The 19,145-nt window shown below is 36.1% G+C and overlaps 2 protein-coding genes across 2 annotated transcripts in view; one reads left to right on the forward strand and one right to left on the reverse strand.

The window, feature by feature from the left end:
* Positions 1-1,109: 1,109 nt before the first annotated feature.
* LOC131436840 (protein Son) lies at positions 1,110-4,058 on the reverse strand. The gene is made up of 2 exons (XM_058605769.1): positions 3,239-4,058; positions 1,110-3,171 (listed from the first exon to the last, which is right to left on the reverse strand). Exons 1-2 carry the CDS (start codon positions 3,907-3,909, stop codon positions 1,266-1,268), a joined length of 2,577 nt encoding a protein of 858 aa, XP_058461752.1. The 5' UTR covers positions 3,910-4,058; the 3' UTR covers positions 1,110-1,265.
* Positions 4,059-6,300: 2,242 nt separating this feature from the next.
* The window catches only part of LOC131434781 (kinesin-like protein unc-104), a 115,664-nt gene continuing 102,819 nt past the window's right edge, over positions 6,301-19,145 (forward strand). Inside the window, exon 1 of the mRNA XM_058601921.1 lies at positions 6,301-6,486. The gene's annotated coding sequence lies outside the window, so the exon portion shown is untranslated. The remainder of the gene's footprint in view (positions 6,487-19,145) is intronic.

Below are 19,145 nucleotides of genomic sequence, written 5' to 3' on the forward strand. Positions count from 1 at the left end.
AAGCAAAATTTCACAAAGAAGCTGAAAAGATAACTCAAAATTATAAAATTTTAGCCAAAATAACCGAAATTTAAAAAAGTTTCAAGTGAATTACATTAATTTTCCATCATTTTCTGTATTGTTTACGCGTTGCTATTCCGTATGGTGGTGGCGTGAGAAATGCACAGTGGGTTCGGTGGTGTTATATTGCGAACAAAAATTGCACATAAAAAATGACACGAATTCAACGTTTTAACAAGACTAAAACAAATCATTGAAACGTAGGCTGGTTTGAAAGCTACTACTGGGTTGTAAATCAAGTTCTAAGATCACGTGACTGTCACTCGCGGTTCCGGAGATATAATGGTATGTGAGAAGTAACCGACAAAACGCGTTTTTTCCATCCGCACTTTTTTTCTAGAAAGTTGATCAAGTTCAAATGTATTATTGCTGATACTTTTGGTTTCGAGATTGTTGTCGAGTATGCGACGTAAGCTTTAAGTCACGCTTTTCTGAACTAACTGAAACAATCTGAATGAATATGTGTTAAAAATCAGTATAAATTCGTGTCGGAAATTATCCAAATGAAAAAAAAACGAGAATGTTTGAGTGACCAGAAAAGGGCATCATCACACCACTAGGTGGATTAAAAAGCCTAAGTTTGTTTAAACCGGTGTTGTCACCTCCGAAAAAATTGAGCGGAAAGAAAATATTCGGGAGGTGCACACACATACATACACACACACAGACATTTTTCAATCTTGCAGAGCTGAATCAGAAATTTGTTCAATGATTTGATAAGATGGTAGTAATGGAGTCGAATGATTCAGAGCACTAGGGATCTCCGGGGATCTGATCAGAAATCGATTTTACCAGCAATAATTAGCATTAGCATTAGCATTAGAGAAATCGATTTTACCAGCAATAATATATATAAAGTTGAAATTATCAAAAATGACAGAAAAACACTGCGGTTAACGAGCTAGTTTTGGATGTTTTCGATAAAAACTGCTAAAACAATGATGAGTGGAAGACGAAAACAGAGAAAAAATAAATATGTTTCATGTTAAAAATCCATATTAAAATTTTGTCGTTAAGTTTGTGTTTCTTCGTTTTCAATAAAACACGCATTTTGAATCATTTATTGACAGGGTTTATTCAAAACCTTAGGTTCAAACAGTTATTTGAAGACATTTTTTCATAAACACCTATGACACTTTGTTTTGTTCTTGTTCTAAATTACACAAACTCTATGAAAAGGTTGAAAAACAACTGCCAAATCTGTATTAGGACTGCAAAATTCCCAATTGTTGTAGACAAAACTTGGCTGCCGTTGCTTTCGCCTCCTTTTTCGTGTTGTTAGAAATCGCTGGTTGATATTCCAGCCCATTGACAATTACTTTGAATACGAAGTTTTTGGCATGGCCTGGTCCACTTTCGTGCACTAGATCGTACCTTGGTGGTAACCACTTGCGCTTACTGCAATACTCACCCAATATCGAAACCGGATGCTTACCGTCGGTGTTGATTTTCACATTCGCAAACCGTGCCCGTCGGCCACCGTGCTGTTGCTGCATTTGGAACTGTACTTGTCGTTGGTGCTCTTCAGCACTGGCCACCAGACCACGTTTGTCTAATTTCACATCCAGTAGCAAAGGTTCTAAAGAACCGTTTTTCTCCTTTCCGAGCCCTTCACCTGGTACCCAGCCCATCTTTTGCAGCAAATGCATACCCATTCCTCCCGAAACTGGAGCAGTTTGTTTGAGACAATCCCGAGTGGCCCATGGCTGAAATCCTTCGGAGAGCTCCTTTTGACTAAGACACTGAACTCCGGTTGATCCAAGAAACTGACCGGGGGTAAATTTAGACGATGCCCACGCAGACATGTCTTTCTGTGTATTATAAAGAAGCTTTATTGCCTCTGCATCAGCGGGATTATCTTGTAGTTTACGCATAGCATTAAGTCGTTGCGATATGATCGATGAGACGTCGAGTTTATTGGCTTCACTGTTGATAGGATAAACTTCCACCGGTGGAGGCTCGTGCATAGGCGGTAATGTAACTGGACCAGGAGGCTGAGAAAGATCTACAGGCGGCGGTACAGGCAATGGCGCGTTAATGATAAATTCAGGTTGTGGTGGTTGTACAGCAGGAGGAAGTGCTTGTGGTCCTGGTGGAGGATTTACTGGAGTGTAAGCAGGCTGTTGTTGATCGGATGATTGTACAAAAGTTGCTGACACCGGAAAAATTTTGGGAATAGGCTTCTCTGGGCGTACCACAGCTACTGGAGCCGACACCGGAGCAGCTTCTACCGGAACCCATTCACTTTCCATTTTTCTGTGCTGGGCTCCCGACGAAACGGGAAACTGCAGTAGAAGAGCTTTAGTTTGTTCAGCCGATTTTGGTGCTAAAGGAACAGCATTTTTTATGTTCATTACGATTGGACCAGGGTCTTTAATCTGAAACGGATGATGGAAAGCTTTTGACTCTCCGTCCGCATCGTGATCACTGTCTTCTGAAAGACTTGACAGCTCATTCAAGTTTTCTTTTTCGGATATCTTTTTACAATACTCAGTTAGTTCTTCAACTGATTTTCCACTAGTTTTCATTTTCATTATCAGTTTCTCTTTGGACTCTTTGTCTAATCCTTGCACACCAGGAAGTGTTCCTTTCTTCAGCATAGATATTGCATTCTTTCTAGCAATTTCCAGTAACTTCTGTTTGTCAAACTGAGGCGAGCGCGACCTTGACTTAGATTTTCGATATCTATCTCTCTCCTCACTTCGCCTGCGTCTACGACTTCGGTTATATTCGTCTTCTTTATAGCTTGCGTAAAATGAGTTGTATTTCTTAGAGTAAAAGTCATAATACCGACCCTGCCGGTAAGGTTCTTCGTCGGACATGGAAAAATCCGAGTCAGATCGTCGACGTCTCAGTTCTTTCGACTCCAATAGACTCTTATGTCGATCTTTATCTCTGTCTCGTTCTTTTTCCTTTTCTTTGTCGCGTGAGGCAACTTCTTTAAAGATAGTACTGTCTTTCAAACTTTTAATTTGAATTTTGTTCTTCGATTTAGGATCATCCTTATCTCGCTCTTTTTCCTTGCCGCGATCTTTGACTCGTTCGTTATCGTATTCTCTGTGATCTTCCTTTTCTAACTTAATTCGCGTATGGTGTGACTCATCACGAGAACTAAAAACAAAAAAAAAATAGTTTCAACCAATGTTTGACTGGAATTAAAATAAGTTTAATGAAAAACCTCTGTGAGTGGTAGTGATGATGATGATGGTGATGATGTTCATTTGCATGCCGGTAATCTTTCAAATCTCTTGAATACCCATCATCTTTCGGTTCTCTTTTTACTACTACCGATGACATTTCAGATTTGATCATTTTATCTGTTTTCTTACGGTCTTCTTTCTCTTTGTCTTTAACTTTTTCTTTTCCTTTATCCTTATGCTTCTTCTTTTTTTCTTTCTTAATTTTTTTAACTCTTTTTATTTCCCCTTCCTCTGCATCCGAAACTGCGGATGAATCACTTGCATTATCATCCTTTTTTTTCTTCTTGGACTTTTTCTTGTGCTTCCGCTTCTTTTTGCTTCCTTCGTCATCTCTGGAATCATCGTCGACGATTTCCGGCGGTGCTGCATTGAAGACTTTAAACAGTTCGGTCAATATTTCATTAGAAGACTTGAGGGGTTCGACGGATTTAGTTTCCTTCATTGTTTCATCTTCTTGAAGCGCACCATTAGTGGTCGTACGGGAGGAAAAAAAATTGGACAAGTTTAAATCAATGGACAATTTGTCAACCGTTTCCGATTTATTTGAGTCTTCGTAACTAGTTGTTTTCTCCTGTTTAATTTTAATGTTCAGCGGATACATCTCCGCTGATACCGATTTTTCTTCTCTAGTGTCTTCGGTATCGCTCATTTTCAACACAGGGCATTTAAAAATATAATCATGGATTGAAATCACGAAGAACAATTTCACAATATTAATGCAAATAATGGTAAAATTCAAGAATTTTTCAAATTCTGCTGATAAACTTTTCAGTAATTTCTAATGTCAAAGTTGGATTTGTTATGCTGTCAGTAGAGGTATTGAGGTATTCGGGATTGAATACACTGTGAAATTAAATTTGACTAAAATATAATAAACTTTATAACCCACAAGATTTGTACAACCGGGTTGCTTGGCCTTCTATCACGACTCCAAAGCTTAGCTGCATTCCGGTTGCTGTCAAAATCACCCAGGCGAAATTGTGTTATTCTCTCGCCATACGTGTCTTGCTTATTTCTCTCTTCCTTCTGTTTTTTTGTTTGACTTCAGTTGATATATGTCAATCCTGCATGTAAATGAAATTGAAATATGGGTATGTTTGGTAGTGAGAAAGCAATAACATTTTCCATAATAAGAACATATGAAAGCAATAACTTATTATGCATTTAATATGTACTTTTCATTGAAAAAATATAACGGTTCTGTCAGTCTCGTATGGTAAGAATCCGACAGAAACAGAACTGTTGATAATCTCTAGGCGAAATTCTCTACCGGAAACGGATGTTGCATTTTTGCCAAACTCTTATCGGAATTCTGGTAGAATCTCCGCAAAAATGACTGGCAAAATCATCTAAATAACCGAAAATAAAAATACTACAGTAGTATAATATACATAAATAAAAACGAACAATATTGTGGAAAAATTCACCAAACGGAACAAAAGAAAAAAAGAACTACTCAACTGTCAGATTTTAAGCAACAGTTCAATTAAACTGCAAGTTGTTCACAGCCTCAGCCCACTAAATCTTGTTTAAGTTCAGACAATGTTTAAAGTGATTTACCGCTTGGTCAAACACTCGTTGGTTTTCTATTGTCATTACGAATATGAATGAAATTTGTTCGAAAAAATAACTCCTCGTTAATCGGAATTAGGTTGCATGTTTTTTAAGTGTGTGATTTTGTGAAAAACTGACTAGTTCTTGAATAATTCGTACCAAAATGACTTTCTCTTTAAACTTTTTGCAAATTCGAAATAATATGTAGTGTTTTACTTGGTAATAGCCAATACGCCATATGTCAACATGTTGAAGAGAAATTATGAAGAATTCGATAAATTGTTGAGAAATAGTCATAACAGTGAACAAAAAAGTTTTGTCTTCTATTTGATTTTGAAATTAATACTCTATTAGGTTTTACACGATGACGACACAAATGAACCGACGATGAATCAAGTTCATCGTGTGTTGTTTTGTTTTGCGACTGCAAATTAAACATTGAAAAATGACAAAAAAAAGTGCCTGGTAAAAACATGTCTCACCATGAAAAGAACTAAAAAGATTGCCCTGTATGCGTTTCCAGTATCAATGAGCGATATTTGCGGCTTTTAATTTTTAATTCAAACGATGAACCTTTGATGAACTGTTGAAGTGTAAACCAGCGTTGCCAGGTCATTTTTCCAAAAATCTGTATTCGGTGCATAAATCTATCTGTACCCTTTGGGTATCAAAATCTCTTCAACATAAGTACCAGCAAGGATGGCATTTAGCGTATCAAAGAACGCTCACTCACAGGTTTCATACTCAGAGTATGAAGTGGAGCGAAGAAATGTACCAAAATTCTCTCACGGTTCATGTATGGAGAGACTCGAGTTCATATAGCATCTTCTACCAAATTGAAAATGTTGTATGCAATATATAATTGTTCACTTGCAATTTCTCTCGAAAGTGGATGTTACCAGATGGTCAATAGGCTGTTATCAAATAAAATAAAATTTTTCTTTTACTCACAAGGACAGTCCATTTTTGATATTTTTGAACATTTATTTTTAGTTGTGTTTTCAGGTTACAAATACTTGTGTTTTAATGACATTATACGCATTTTTTACACAAAATAAGGTAACTGGCGTATTGTGTGTACGCCAGTGCTGTCAACTGTTTTTTCCAAATATCTGTATTTGGCTGAAAAATTTATCTGTACAATATCTTTCTCGAAAAATCATTTAGTTCGGAAACTGATTTTGAGACCAAAAAAAAAGGTCGCTCGACCTGGTTTACCCCTATGGAAACCAATACAAAAACTGAAAATCAGTATTTATCTGTATGAAAATTGAAATATCGGTATTTTGAAAGAGCATATCTGTATTCCTGTATCGAGTCCAAAAATCGGTATAAATACCGAGAAATCGGTATAGTTGGCAGCGCTGGTGTACGCATCGCTTTTCTTTTGCTTATTCAATTCTCACAGCACAACCAGACATTGTTTATAAAATACGCCCAACTGACAGCATAGTCCTGATTAGTTCGATTAAAAGGAAAACAATTCACTCATTCCTAGTGTCGCAGCAAAGAGAGAAAGAAGAATCGAATTTCCCGTTCTGCATTTTCAGTTCCAAGACAAGACGATTATTGGAAAATTAAAAAAAAAAGTTTTAACGTTTAGAACCGATTAAGTTCTACAAACGTTAGTGAAAGTGCTAAAGTTTGTTTTAAGGACTCTTCAATTTTCAAGGTAAAATTTTTGTGTTTTGCAATATGTTTAAGTTTAGGTCGATAGGGTTTTGTGTACAGTTTTTCTAACTAAATATGTTCAAGGTATAAATTTAAAGTAAAATCCTAAAGCTGAACTTTCCTTAAAAGTGAGTTGAAATAATAGATTTTTCTGACATATTTTTCGCAAATCCTTTTTTGGCAAATCGATCGATCCATTGCACCTGCTCCGCTCTCTCCTTCCTTTCTCTTCAAATAATACATTTAGGTAAGAGTGAAGGATATATGACAGCTTCTGAGCACCTTTCGTTCTATTACTAATAAGATTCATATCTGATAAATATTGGAACCAGTATCATTGTGTCAGGATTAGCAGTACAGTTATATAATTGACCAAAACTAATTAATGCGTGTTTGTTTCGTGGCAACGACTAACGGATTTTGATTAAAAATATGTTGGAATACGACGATTTTTTCAAATCTATTTTGAAAGGATTCGAGTTCGCTGTTTAACATCTACTACGTGAATTTATAATAATAGTTGCTTGTCTCCCGGCTTTGTTCATAGTTGGAAAAAAATTATTATATTTAGTTATACCATAAATGTTCTAATGTCAACCTTTGCTTAGTGAGCTATATATAGCTCCGAATATCGATACTGTTGATTTTGAATGGATATCTACTTTCCAAGTACAAGCTGTCCCAAAAGACATATATATCTTTATGGAAAGCTGCTAAATGATATTATTTTTCTGTTTGTTCCGAGCAGTACCTGAATTGGTACTACTAGCCGAAGAAGCGAAATACAATTTCACCTTGGGGATACTGTTTGCGCACATTAACGTTTGTGGTTTTGTCGGACAAGTGTTCGGATTCTCGCGACGAAGTGAAAACTCGCGGATACTATTTAACACTAACTGTATTTATTGCAACGATCACTATAAGACTTGGACTGACTAACATATATGACTTAACGTTTAATCGTACTATCGTACTGTCGTACGATCGCACGATCGCACCTGATCTGATCTGCACTACGCCTTTATAGTCTGCGTACATAATTATAGTCACACAATTTGTATCTACCGGAAAGCACATATCGTAATATGTACCGGAAAGTATGTATCGTAATCTTTAATACTGTCTGCTGCTTGTATAACTGCTCGAATCCTATGACTAATCGGTTTCTGTTGTGTATACAGTATAGCTCACTTAAACTGTCTCCTGAGACTTACACTTTGGCGTAAACAGATACGAAAAACAAACGTTCACCGTTTCTTAACTCACACTAGTTGATTAGATTATGTCGATGATATGTAGAACCAGAGTTGTTAGATAGTATCATAAAATATATGCATTAAGTATCAGTACTGGAAAAAAATAGAATTTATTTCTCTTAAAAGTGTCTATTTGCAATATCACTGCTTTCCTAAGTTATTATTTAATTTAGTAAGAACCTTTAAATAGGTATTACAAATCGGATGAGTCGTCGTGCTTCCGTAAAGTAGGAGAAGTATTAATAGTTTGTTCCTCCATATTCTTCATCCTTCTCTGTGAATACGTTCTGCAATGGTGACTAACATTACCGAAGCTGTCCGAAATCCTTTTTGACGTAGGTTTCATCGTCGATGAGCAGGCAGCCTTGGTACTTCGTCAAAACCTGCTGGTACAATTTCCGAGGTCGAGTTTTGGTGACGAAACTTTTCTTCAACGTTCTGTTCAGTTGCTTGCTGGCTCGATAAGAACGATATCCTGCTATGAATTTTTCAAACGATACTGCGAGAAGCAGCTTTTTTTTCGTGTGATTTCATTATCTGACAGTCCAGGGTTTGCTCTGACGTTTCTCAACACCTTCTGGTTCAGCTTGCGGTCATATGTCATATGCGGTCAATACGACGCTCACCTTGAGGCACTCTTTCGCTCCATGAAAGGTTTGAGCACATCAGACACGATTGATTTGGCGATTTTTAGCGTTTTAAGACAATAAGTGAATCCGGATTCTAATTGGACAGAACTTTATGAAATGTTCACGTCGAATTCAGTTCGCTTTTTCCAGGGATGCCAGGTCTGCTTTATCTGCAAATCTGCAGAATTCTTATAAAATGCTGCAGATATTTTTTGATGCAGATATTTAGCGGATTATTGCAAATCGATTTTTTCGCAAACAGTCAAAATTTACAAACTTTTCAATAGGTCGCGCTGTTTTTCTTTGCTCGCCAAGCTAGTTTACTAGTACTTTATAGAGAAATGAAATCCCGAAGACATTTTTTCGGATTCACATACTGGAGTCCGCATTGATATGGAATTCAAATTGAATTCCACATGGAATGCGGAATAAAAGTTTTTCTATCAATCGGATTTTACCCCCAATTGATAACGTGGAAACTGGTCCTTCGCGTTCTAGCAAAATCCCTTGTTTATCGTTAATTTCACAGATATTCAGCGGCTTGTTGTGGGCATTCGAGAAAAATACACCGAAAAGTGAAAAACGACGCAGAAAATTCGACGAATCGGCCCTTTTAAATGTTTACTAAAGAATTATAAGGATTATGGGAGTGGAGAAGAATTCGCCAAACGATACGTCACGAAGATTTTATTTTACCTACTAAAGTAAGTAGTATATGGAGTAGTATAAGAACTGATATTGTATTTTACTAAAATCCGACTACGGATTGCAGAATGTCCAGAATTCTAGAAAAAATATGCGTCAAATTGCTTCGATTTGTAGGTCTTGTTGATAGGTGATTGACTGAAGCTCTGTAGCATCCCAAAGAGATAGCCTGTACAGTTCGGAAAAAACCTTGTGATTTTACATCTTATAATATGCATATAAATGGAGCGTCGTACTTCACACAAATTTATATTCAAGAACATGAAAAAATTGTGTTATTTGAAAACTACATACTCGAATGAAATAAAAAAAACCTGTTTTAATCCATCTAGTGGTGTAATGATGCCTTTCTCATATAAATCATACCATCATATATAATACTGTGGTATTCTTCAAAATAATTTTCTTGGATTCCTAAATAGAATAACCGAAATCGGTTTGTTTGACCGTCTACTGATAAAAACTATTAATTAGAGAAGATTTGAGGTCGATTTAGAAAACTTTTTACGGTTTTTCGCCCTTTTCAGTGATGGTGTACAATTTTTAACACACTTTACCTCATATTTCCGGATCCGGATAAAATTTAGGAATTACGTATGGGACCACAGGACCTTTCATTTGAACCTGAGTTTATGAAAATCGGTCGCGCCATCTATGAGAAAAGCTAGAAAACATATTTTCATTTTTTTGCACATTTTACCCCATAACTCCGGAACCGGAAGTCGGATCCAAAAAATATTCAGGAATTTTGTATGGGACCACAAGACCTTTCATTTGAATCTAAGTTTGTGAAAATCGGTTCAGCCATCTCCGAGAAAAGTTAGTGCAAAAAAACGTTACATACACACATACGCACATACACACATACATACACACACATACACACACACATACACACACCTACACACACATACACACACACACACACAGACATTTTGCGTACTCGACGAACTGAGTCGAATGGTATATGACACTCGGCCCTCCGGGCCTCGGTTCAAAAGTCGGTTTTCACAGTGATTGCATAACCTTTCTATATCAGAAAGGCAAAACAAAAGATCAATAGCAATAATAGCGGGACTTGAACCGACATTAGACCATAAAGCACATCGTTTAATCGACTGAACCATAGAAGCACATATACCTATGCTTGCTGAATAATTGATGCTTATAAATCCATACAGAGGTAATTGGAACCCGGGTGCAAATTACACTCGAAGCGTGTAAAATTCTGTGCGGGTGGAATATTGCGTCATTTGAACAATCAAGTAGTTATGAATTATATCGTTTGTAGATTTATGTCACATGTAAAATTCATAATTTTTTTCTGTGTGTAGAAAGCGTGGAGGCCGAAAGCTTGGCGCTGACCAAAGCGGGAAATACACTTACACAAATCAAAAGCTTACACCGGGCCCCCCCTAAGACCGTGCCTCCACTGCCCCTATGTAAAAGCGACCCTACTACCAACACAGGTTATCATCGCATCGATGCACAAGGCCTCAACATCACATATCAGCTGTTTTTCAAAGAAGGGCGAATCTTACAAAAGTATACAAATCGAGTTTCTCTCAGCACCAATAAATGCTTCAAAATCCTAAAATTTCGCCTTAAAATTCGAATTCTATAAAAGTCTCAATCTTAGTAACACAAAGAACTATAAAGGGCGCAACTGTCATTCCCTTTGTTTACGTAAGTTTCGCCCTCCGTGTTCCATGCCAACAAACAGGGCGATACTTCAATTGCTAGTAAGGAAGGGCGAAGCTATTTATTTTCTTTATTTTAGATGGTTTCCGAATCTTTTACTACTGGAAATAGTAAATGAGACGATAAAATTACCCGCAGATTTATCCTAGTCGCGAAAACCAACCAATTTCTCGAAAAATGCGCAAGGGCGTAACTTCATAATTCGCACAGGAAGCATAAAGGTCAATAAATCGAAAAAAGGGCGAAACTACTCTTATGTTAATTTATTCAGTAGATATAAAGGGTGATTTTTTAAGAGCTTGAGAACTTTTTTAAACAATAAAACGCATAAAATTTGCAAAATCTCATCGGTTCTTTATTTTAAACGTTAGATTGGTACATGACATTTACTTTTTGAAGATAATTTCATTTAAATGTTGACCGCGGCTGCGTCTTAGGTGGTCCATTCGGAAAGTCCAATTTTGGGCAACTTTTTCGAGCATTTCGGCCGGAATAGCCCGAATTTCTTCGGAAATGTTGTCTTCCAAAGCTGGAATAGTTACTGGCTTATTTCTGTAGACTTTAGACTTGACGTAGCCCCACAAAAAATAGTCTAAAGGCGTCAAATCGCATGATCTTGGTGACCAACTTACCGGTCCATTTCTTGAGATGAATTGTTCTCCGAAGTTTTCCCTCAAAATGGCCATAGAATCGCGAGCTGTGTGGCATGTAGCGCCATCTTGTTGAAACCACATGTCTACCAAGTTCAGTTCTTCCATTTTTGGCAACAAAAAGTTTGTTAGCATCGAACGATAGCGATCGCCATTCACTGTAACGTTGCGTCCAACAGCATCTTTGAAAAAATACGGTCCAATGATTCCACCAGCGTACAAACCACACCAAACAGTGCATTTTTCGGGATGCATGGGCAGTTCTTGAACGGCTTCTGGTTGCTCTTCACTCCAAATGCGGCAATTTTGCTTATTTACGTAGCCATTCAACCAGAAATGAGCCTCATCGCTGAACAAAATTTGTCGATAAAAAAGCGGATTTTCCGAATGGACCACCTAAGACGCAGCCGCGGTCAACATTTAAATGAAATTATCTTCAAAAAGTAAATGTCATGTACCAATCTAACGTTTAAAATAAAGAACCGATGAGATTTTGCAAATTTTATGCGTTTTATTGTTTAAAAAAGTTCTCAAGCTCTTAAAAAATCACCCTTTAGAAGGAAAGTGGTAAAATTTGAATGTCTTTTGAAGATAAACCAACAGTTCATCGACTAATCAAAAATTGATCTTTGAATATACGATAATTTCTAAATAGGATTTGAAACCAAAGTCGAAACATTGATCGACGTTTTTCTCCATTTGCTGTTAATGGTAGATTCGCACTTCTATGAAAAACAGCTGAGTTAGATTCGCCCTTCTTTGAAAATCAGCATATACATTTTGTCGAATCAGTCAAACACAATTGGCATATTGTCGCAAAACTGAAATGTAGAGGCGCTGCTTGTTTAGAGATGATCGCATTACTCCACCTTTTCAACGATTTCTTATGAAAACGGGCAAATTCATTTGAAAAATCATAGTAGAAGTGGAAGAAAAAGTTTTTAATCTGAGGTGGTAATGTTGATCTTAGTTCATTGCGCGAAATCTACCGTTTATTCAGAATAGTGCATTAAACTTGGTTTGATACCATTTTTCAAATGCCTGGAAATAACAAATAAAGTATCCAAAATAAATAGTACTTGATCGCTATACATTCTAGTACTCGAGAAATCAACACTACACTGGTTTCTGTTTAAAAAAATGATGATACGGGAAAACCTAACCTTACCCAAATTCACACATTTCTGAAGATTTTCCATGTTTAATCGTAGTTTACAATAAAAAGAGTAGTAGTAATCACTTTGATAACGATTATCTTCTACTCCGAGTGTACTTTTATTGCTGATATATATTTGTACTATTTAATAAACGATAAAAATGTTGCAAATCACTACTGCCGATATGAAAATTTCCGAAAGAATCCTCCTGTTCTTGTTTCCATTTTTCATTGGTAGGTGTCGTTACCGGTAAATCAGCTTTGCGACAATGTGCCAATAGCGGTCCTTACATGATCATTGAAAATGTCATTACTAAAAAGTAATCTCAATTTTAATGAGCGTGTAAGGGTAAGTAATGATGAGTTCTCCATACAAATTTGGAATGTCATTGAAAATGATAAAAATAGTTGTTCTGTAAGGGCCGCTAATAAGAAAAGATATGGAGTAAAAATAATATTGAACATTGCTTGCAGAGCTAGAATTTCGGTGCATTTCCTTAACCACACTTGGTTCGTTAAAAAATTAACGAACAAAGTTTTTTCTTTGTGCATTTTCAAATATTCACATAACAATGTGTTGCCATTTACAGACGTCAACGTGTTGTCAGATCAAAGCAGTTTCACATATCAACGTAAACATTTCAAAAGGGCCTAAAAGCAATTGACAGGTTCTCTTTGCTTATTTTCTCTTTAGACTATACCTGCGTTATTATACAAATGTTCGATACATATCTGGCACTGCTAGAAAAACGGAAATATTGTCTTTCATTCTACATGAATATTTTGTAAATAGCCTAGAAAATTGGGGAGTTATTAACAGAAAAAAAAAATGAACAAAGAGAAACTCTAATTGATTTATGTGTCCTTATGAAATGATCTCACTTTTTTTTTCATCAAAGTTTCATACCACAGAGAACAGACTTTCAAGTAGAGATTTCAATGTGTGTAAGAAATTTAACGGTTGTTTCAAAAAGCAATCACCAAGTAGTGATTCTCCTGTAGAGGCGCTTCGAGCAGCCCAGTAATCCCTTATGGGCACTTGTGTTCGGGCTTCCATACAATGGTAATTCATGCGCAGGGATGCAAACTGCCTCCCCTTCTTTATTACTGTAGTCTGTTAACCCACATTTACATTTTTTATTATTCGTACTGTACCACGCTGCTGCATCCAAACTAAAATTCTATTACAGTAGGCATGCGAAGCAGTATCGCGTTAAAAACTACCGCCGAAATCACCGCCGCTTGATGTAGGTAGAAATTCTATCTTTCTAAATTTTACTGTCTCCTTGTTCGCGCTACTGTAGCACAAAAAATGTAGCTCGCTACGGTAGAAAAATGTACTCTGCGCTGTAGAAAAAAAGTACATTAGTGCGATAGAAAAATGTACTTTACCACGGTAGTTGACAGTTGTATCGAAGAACAGTAAGCGCCTATATTCTTCGCTATTTCAAAGATTTTCGCTTATTCAGAATGTTTATAAAGTAGTATTGCTAATATAATTTATTTAAACCCGGTTTTAAGCTTTTGATCGTTGCCAGGAGGTATTAATGGTTGGTTTTGCCAAAGGGTATTAATGAATTATTTTCCTCGAACAAAAAATGTTTTGAAGTAAAATTATTAAGTTGCAGAATTATTTATGTATTTCAAATAAATGAATTATGTAATCGCTGTGAGAATCAACTTTTGAATAGAGGCTCGTAGGGCCGAGAATCTTATACTGTTTGAATCAATTCACTTAGTTCGCACAGTGACTGTGTGATTAGTTCAATAAATTATTCATGTTTTCTGGACTTGTTAATTGATGGACAAGTAAACTCAATTCGACTTTACTGGTTCCGGAAAGTAGTGGGTGAAAGATATTTTTGAAATAGTTTGATCGATTCTCACTAACTTCGTATAAAATTTAAAGACTAGTTCCGAAATGACATATTTATACGTGTAAAATAATTCAAACCGTGATATGAACAAAACAATAAAATCAATTAGTATTTCGATCGAAATGAATGAAAAACTCACTCAGAATGGAAATACTCGAAACTGTCTGCCTGTTAGAAGATTTCGTTATTTTAAACACAGTACTAAAGAAACAAATTAGAATAGTAACTTAAACTGCCATAGTTAGATTCATTATACTCTATTTGTACTACCGTCAATCATATGTATTAAAAGAAGTTTTGTACTGTGTTATAATATGCAGATCATCCAAATTTATTTCCATTGGTATGATCACTGTCTTGCTATCCTCGTCAGCTGATTATTCATTTATATTATTTTTCCAAAGGTGTCGCATTAGAAAGAGAAAAGTTGGTGCTTCGTATATCGCGTTCTCTCTGACAGCAACCTAAGGACCACCTGAAAAGTGTTGACTTATGACCACTACCGTTTTTTACACTTTTCAATCTGTTACGCACTAAACACAGAATTGAGTCAAAATCGGTTATATCAATCGAAAGCTTCCCAAGAAACAAATGCACCTAGTGTTATGAAATATCTGTATATTTACATGCCTAGGGCCACTTCAGTAAACACGAAGAAAATTAAATCTCTGATACACAAATAATTTCAACTGCACTGACTCTGTCAAACGGAAACCTTTATGATAATTGTTAGTTTAGGTTAGGTAGAGCTAACACCCACGCTATATCTGAGAAACGCTAGAATGGCGACTTAGCCCACAGTGGGAAGTTTGGGCCACTCTCCTCTAATAAGAAAAAATATTGCTGACTTTCGAACAGCTCAACAATAAGATCAGTGAAAAGTATCATTTACCGATCGATCGGTAGAGCTGAGCTGAGACTTATTTCTTCATAATTTTATACTGAATTATTTTTCGCTCCATACTGAAGTTTGAGGACATTAACATAAAAATTGTAAATACACGAGATTGGTAAGCTATAGAGCATTACTGCTATTTTGGTCGGTTTGGATTGAAACCTGGTAAAATATCATCTTTGGTCCCACAAAATCGATTTATTCAAGTGTGCTCGAAAAAACATTAGACTTACTGCTCAAAATATGGAAAATATTCAGATTTCGAAGACTATATGTTTCTGAAATCATTATTAGCTTTTCAATTTCAGTAAATTATGCAATTATCCGAAATTTAATTTGTGCTGATGATGATCGCTAGAAAGCATTAAATTAGTATATTAGTAAAACAAAAGTTTACCATTTGTATTTTTTATCCTCATGTTTACCGGAATCAATTAAAATTCAACGCAGCTTCTATAGATTTTACGATGAATTATTCTTTTGCTTGGGATTAACCAAAAAAAAAATTTCTGACTAAAAATGATTTCCACTTCGAGTCACTAAAAGTCTAAACGTAGCGAAATACATTTCTTTAAATTCGACATTTGATTTTTCTAGTTGGGAAAGAGTTGTACAAGCAATTCTGATCGTTCAATAAAAATACATCTTCAAAGATAGTAACATCGACAAAAGGTTCGTAGAAGAATTCAAATTTCTTTTTGTCCTCATTTGATTAGCTTCTATTGGGTTGTAAACACAGCCTAAATATATTGTATGCATGGCTAGATTACAAGAAAAGGCACCTGTGTGTCCGTTCAAGAGACTTAAAAAAGTTCTTTGAAGAATCCCTTAGAAATGCATACGTTTGAAATAAAGATATAACTAGAAATAAAAATGCAAGGAAAAAATGAAATTGCCCGCTTCAGAAAACTTGATTTTTTTCTGAGTAGGGTAACGGTACCTTCATTCATTTCAGCTTCGTATCTCAATAAGCTGAAATATGGTGCATTCTGAGTGCATTCGTAATGATAATAACACCAGTATTATGCGCAATTATGCCGTAATCTGATTTTTCAGAGCCGAAACAAAGATATTTCATCCGATTTTCTCATAATTTGCATCGTTCAAAAAGATTAAAGAATAATATCAACGAATTCCTAGTTCAATAGAATATAATCAGTTGTTCAAATAGATGAATGTTCGTCTTTACGCAAAAATAATACTTATGCATGTGAAAGATTAATTCAATCAACGCTTCACTACACACCTACTGAGCAAACACCGTAAAGTACAGCGGTAGAATACGTTTTCGTCCGCAGCTGTAAAGTACTTTTTCATCCGCAGTAGAAGTACATTTTTGTCCGCAGTAGAATACTTTTTTTTTGTTGGCGGTAGGAAGCTACAGTACATTTTTGAAATCTACGGGAGTTTCAAGCAGCAGTACAAGGCCGTACCATCAAGAAAAGGTAGAATGAAGTAGAGCAAAATGTGTTTCTACCTGTACCGTTCTGATCGTCGCTGGTACTCTCTCTGCGGTAAATGTAGCATCAAGCAGTTGTAGCAGGCTGTAGAATTTTGAATGTGTAGAATGTACAAGGATAAATGTATTCTACCGCTACCGTTTGCATCCCTGCATGCGTGCAAAGTCGTGCGCAACGGTTCGATAGTAATGATGATAATTGATTGATACATTCTTAGTGTTTCTGCTTGCCGTTAGCATAATGCCCCAGCAACCGTATAATATGTCTCACAATAAATCAGTGGTATGTCCCACAACAATGATGGAATATGCCCCTTGAAATGTCGGCATAGTAGAAAAGCAGATAAAGAAAATATTCTTTGCATCAGAAATCAATTGCAAAATCAATTAATTACAGTTAGAAACCATCATTTTTAATCCTCCCAACGCTACTTGTTGTTTCAATAACCGATATGAATCTTTAAAACAGTATTTTAACTCGAAGCATACTGCTGAATAGAAGGTGGGGCATAATGTCCGTAGAGTGACTGTTATGAGAAATTGGTATATCAAAGAAATGGCTTTTTTTCTCTAGATTTTTATACTGTAAATAGAGACATTAGCACTGCTAAAAGTTAACTACTGAGTAGCAACCGACCATTAGACGTTTTACACGGTTAAAATGCTTGTTTAGTCGAAGCAAAACCTTACATCGAAAAGCTGCCTAATGATATTTTCAGTTTATTCATATTTTCCTGCAAACGACAACTGCCAAACTTGCATAGCAGAAAGATCTTATAGGAAAAGATATTGTTAGTGATAAAACTTTTGTGTAGAAATGTCTTGAATACTTAAAAAAGGAAGGGGGCGTTTTGGCCAGCAGGGGCGCTTTATAACACTTTCCCCTGTGCTTTACACAGCTTTTCCGGAAAAATGTTTAATAGCTTGGATTTCTGTTCTTTGTGCTGTGACTCTAAACGGTTTTTCCATAATATATGTAAATGAGTATTTGTATTTGCAGTATTTTTGAGCATGTTCTGAAATTGATCAGGCAATGTATCACTAGACATTTTGACTGTAAATGATGGACTTTAGTAAGTATAACTTGTTCAATGCTGCATGTTTTTGTTTTTTTTTAATATGGTGTGAAGTTATTTAAATTAATGCCTTCAGCAGTCTTTTTTATATCGGACTGGTTACCTCTGATTAAATTGAATAGAGAAAAAAATCTGATAAAATTGAATAGAGAAAATTTCGTTATGTCAGAACCAAATTTGTACCTTCCGATTCTGCTATTAAAACAAAAGGCGATATCACCTAGTCGACGCTCTTCTCTTCTACTGACACACGGGAAGGCATGATATAGGAACTTGTGAGCACTTATGTATCGCACCTTTTAACGATCTATTGCTGAATATGTAAACCAACTGAAAATCCGAACTATGTTTTACGCAGCAAAAAGTGTACCCTACTTTATTATTACCTATTTACTAATACAATTTACTACCTTGGGAATATTTGAATCTACCAAATTTGCTATTCTCCCATGCTGTGCTACCGTTTTTTCTCAAGCCATTCTCTCTAAATGGGATTTTGCCAGTCATGGCCATGGCATCATGTCGTGTGTTTGATCGAGCGTACGTGATGTAATGGTAAATGGATGGTGCGGTATTTTCGATGAAAGCATGTCGGAAGCCTATCCCAACGGTAACTGTAATACTCAATTTCGGAACAAATTTTTGATTCGTTTTTGGAGTATTTGTGCAATTTCTTGTGTTTAAATAAATACTTAAATGAATTCCGGAATTCAAAATTAAACGTAACACAAATATATATGCTTATCAACATTAAACTACTTATGTTTATTACTTATTCCGAAAAAACATTTTGCTAGAAAGGGTTTGTTAGGCTTTTGACATAACGAATTTATTGTTTATTAAAAATACGATATTATCTGTATCACTCGCGCAGATCGTTGAATAAGAAAAAAAAGCTTTCCGATTCCATCGTTTCAACAAAGTGAAACAACGGAAAAATGATGATGCGAACATTAAAATTAGGGCTTGAGACAAACGAAGGGAAAAGTTTCTGCTTCTAAATTTATAAACTCCCGCCGGAAGGTAAATCATCAGATGAAAAGTTTCGAGTTGATGTGGTACGCTCGTAGACATCCCCCTGCCAGCGTTGGCCTGCTCGTCCTTGAAGCACAGACGATCGCACGAAATGGAAAAAAAAAAGTTTTACCCATCACATCGCAAAAGCTCTCTCTACTATTGCCGTTCGCGTCTTCTACATTTGTGACGTAAACAACGTGCCGGGACAGTATTGGTCGGCCGATGGGATCCGAGATAGT

Source organism: Malaya genurostris, chromosome 3 (assembly GCF_030247185.1).
Source record: "Malaya genurostris strain Urasoe2022 chromosome 3, Malgen_1.1, whole genome shotgun sequence".
NCBI classification, from domain to species: Eukaryota; Metazoa; Arthropoda; class Insecta; order Diptera; family Culicidae; genus Malaya; species Malaya genurostris.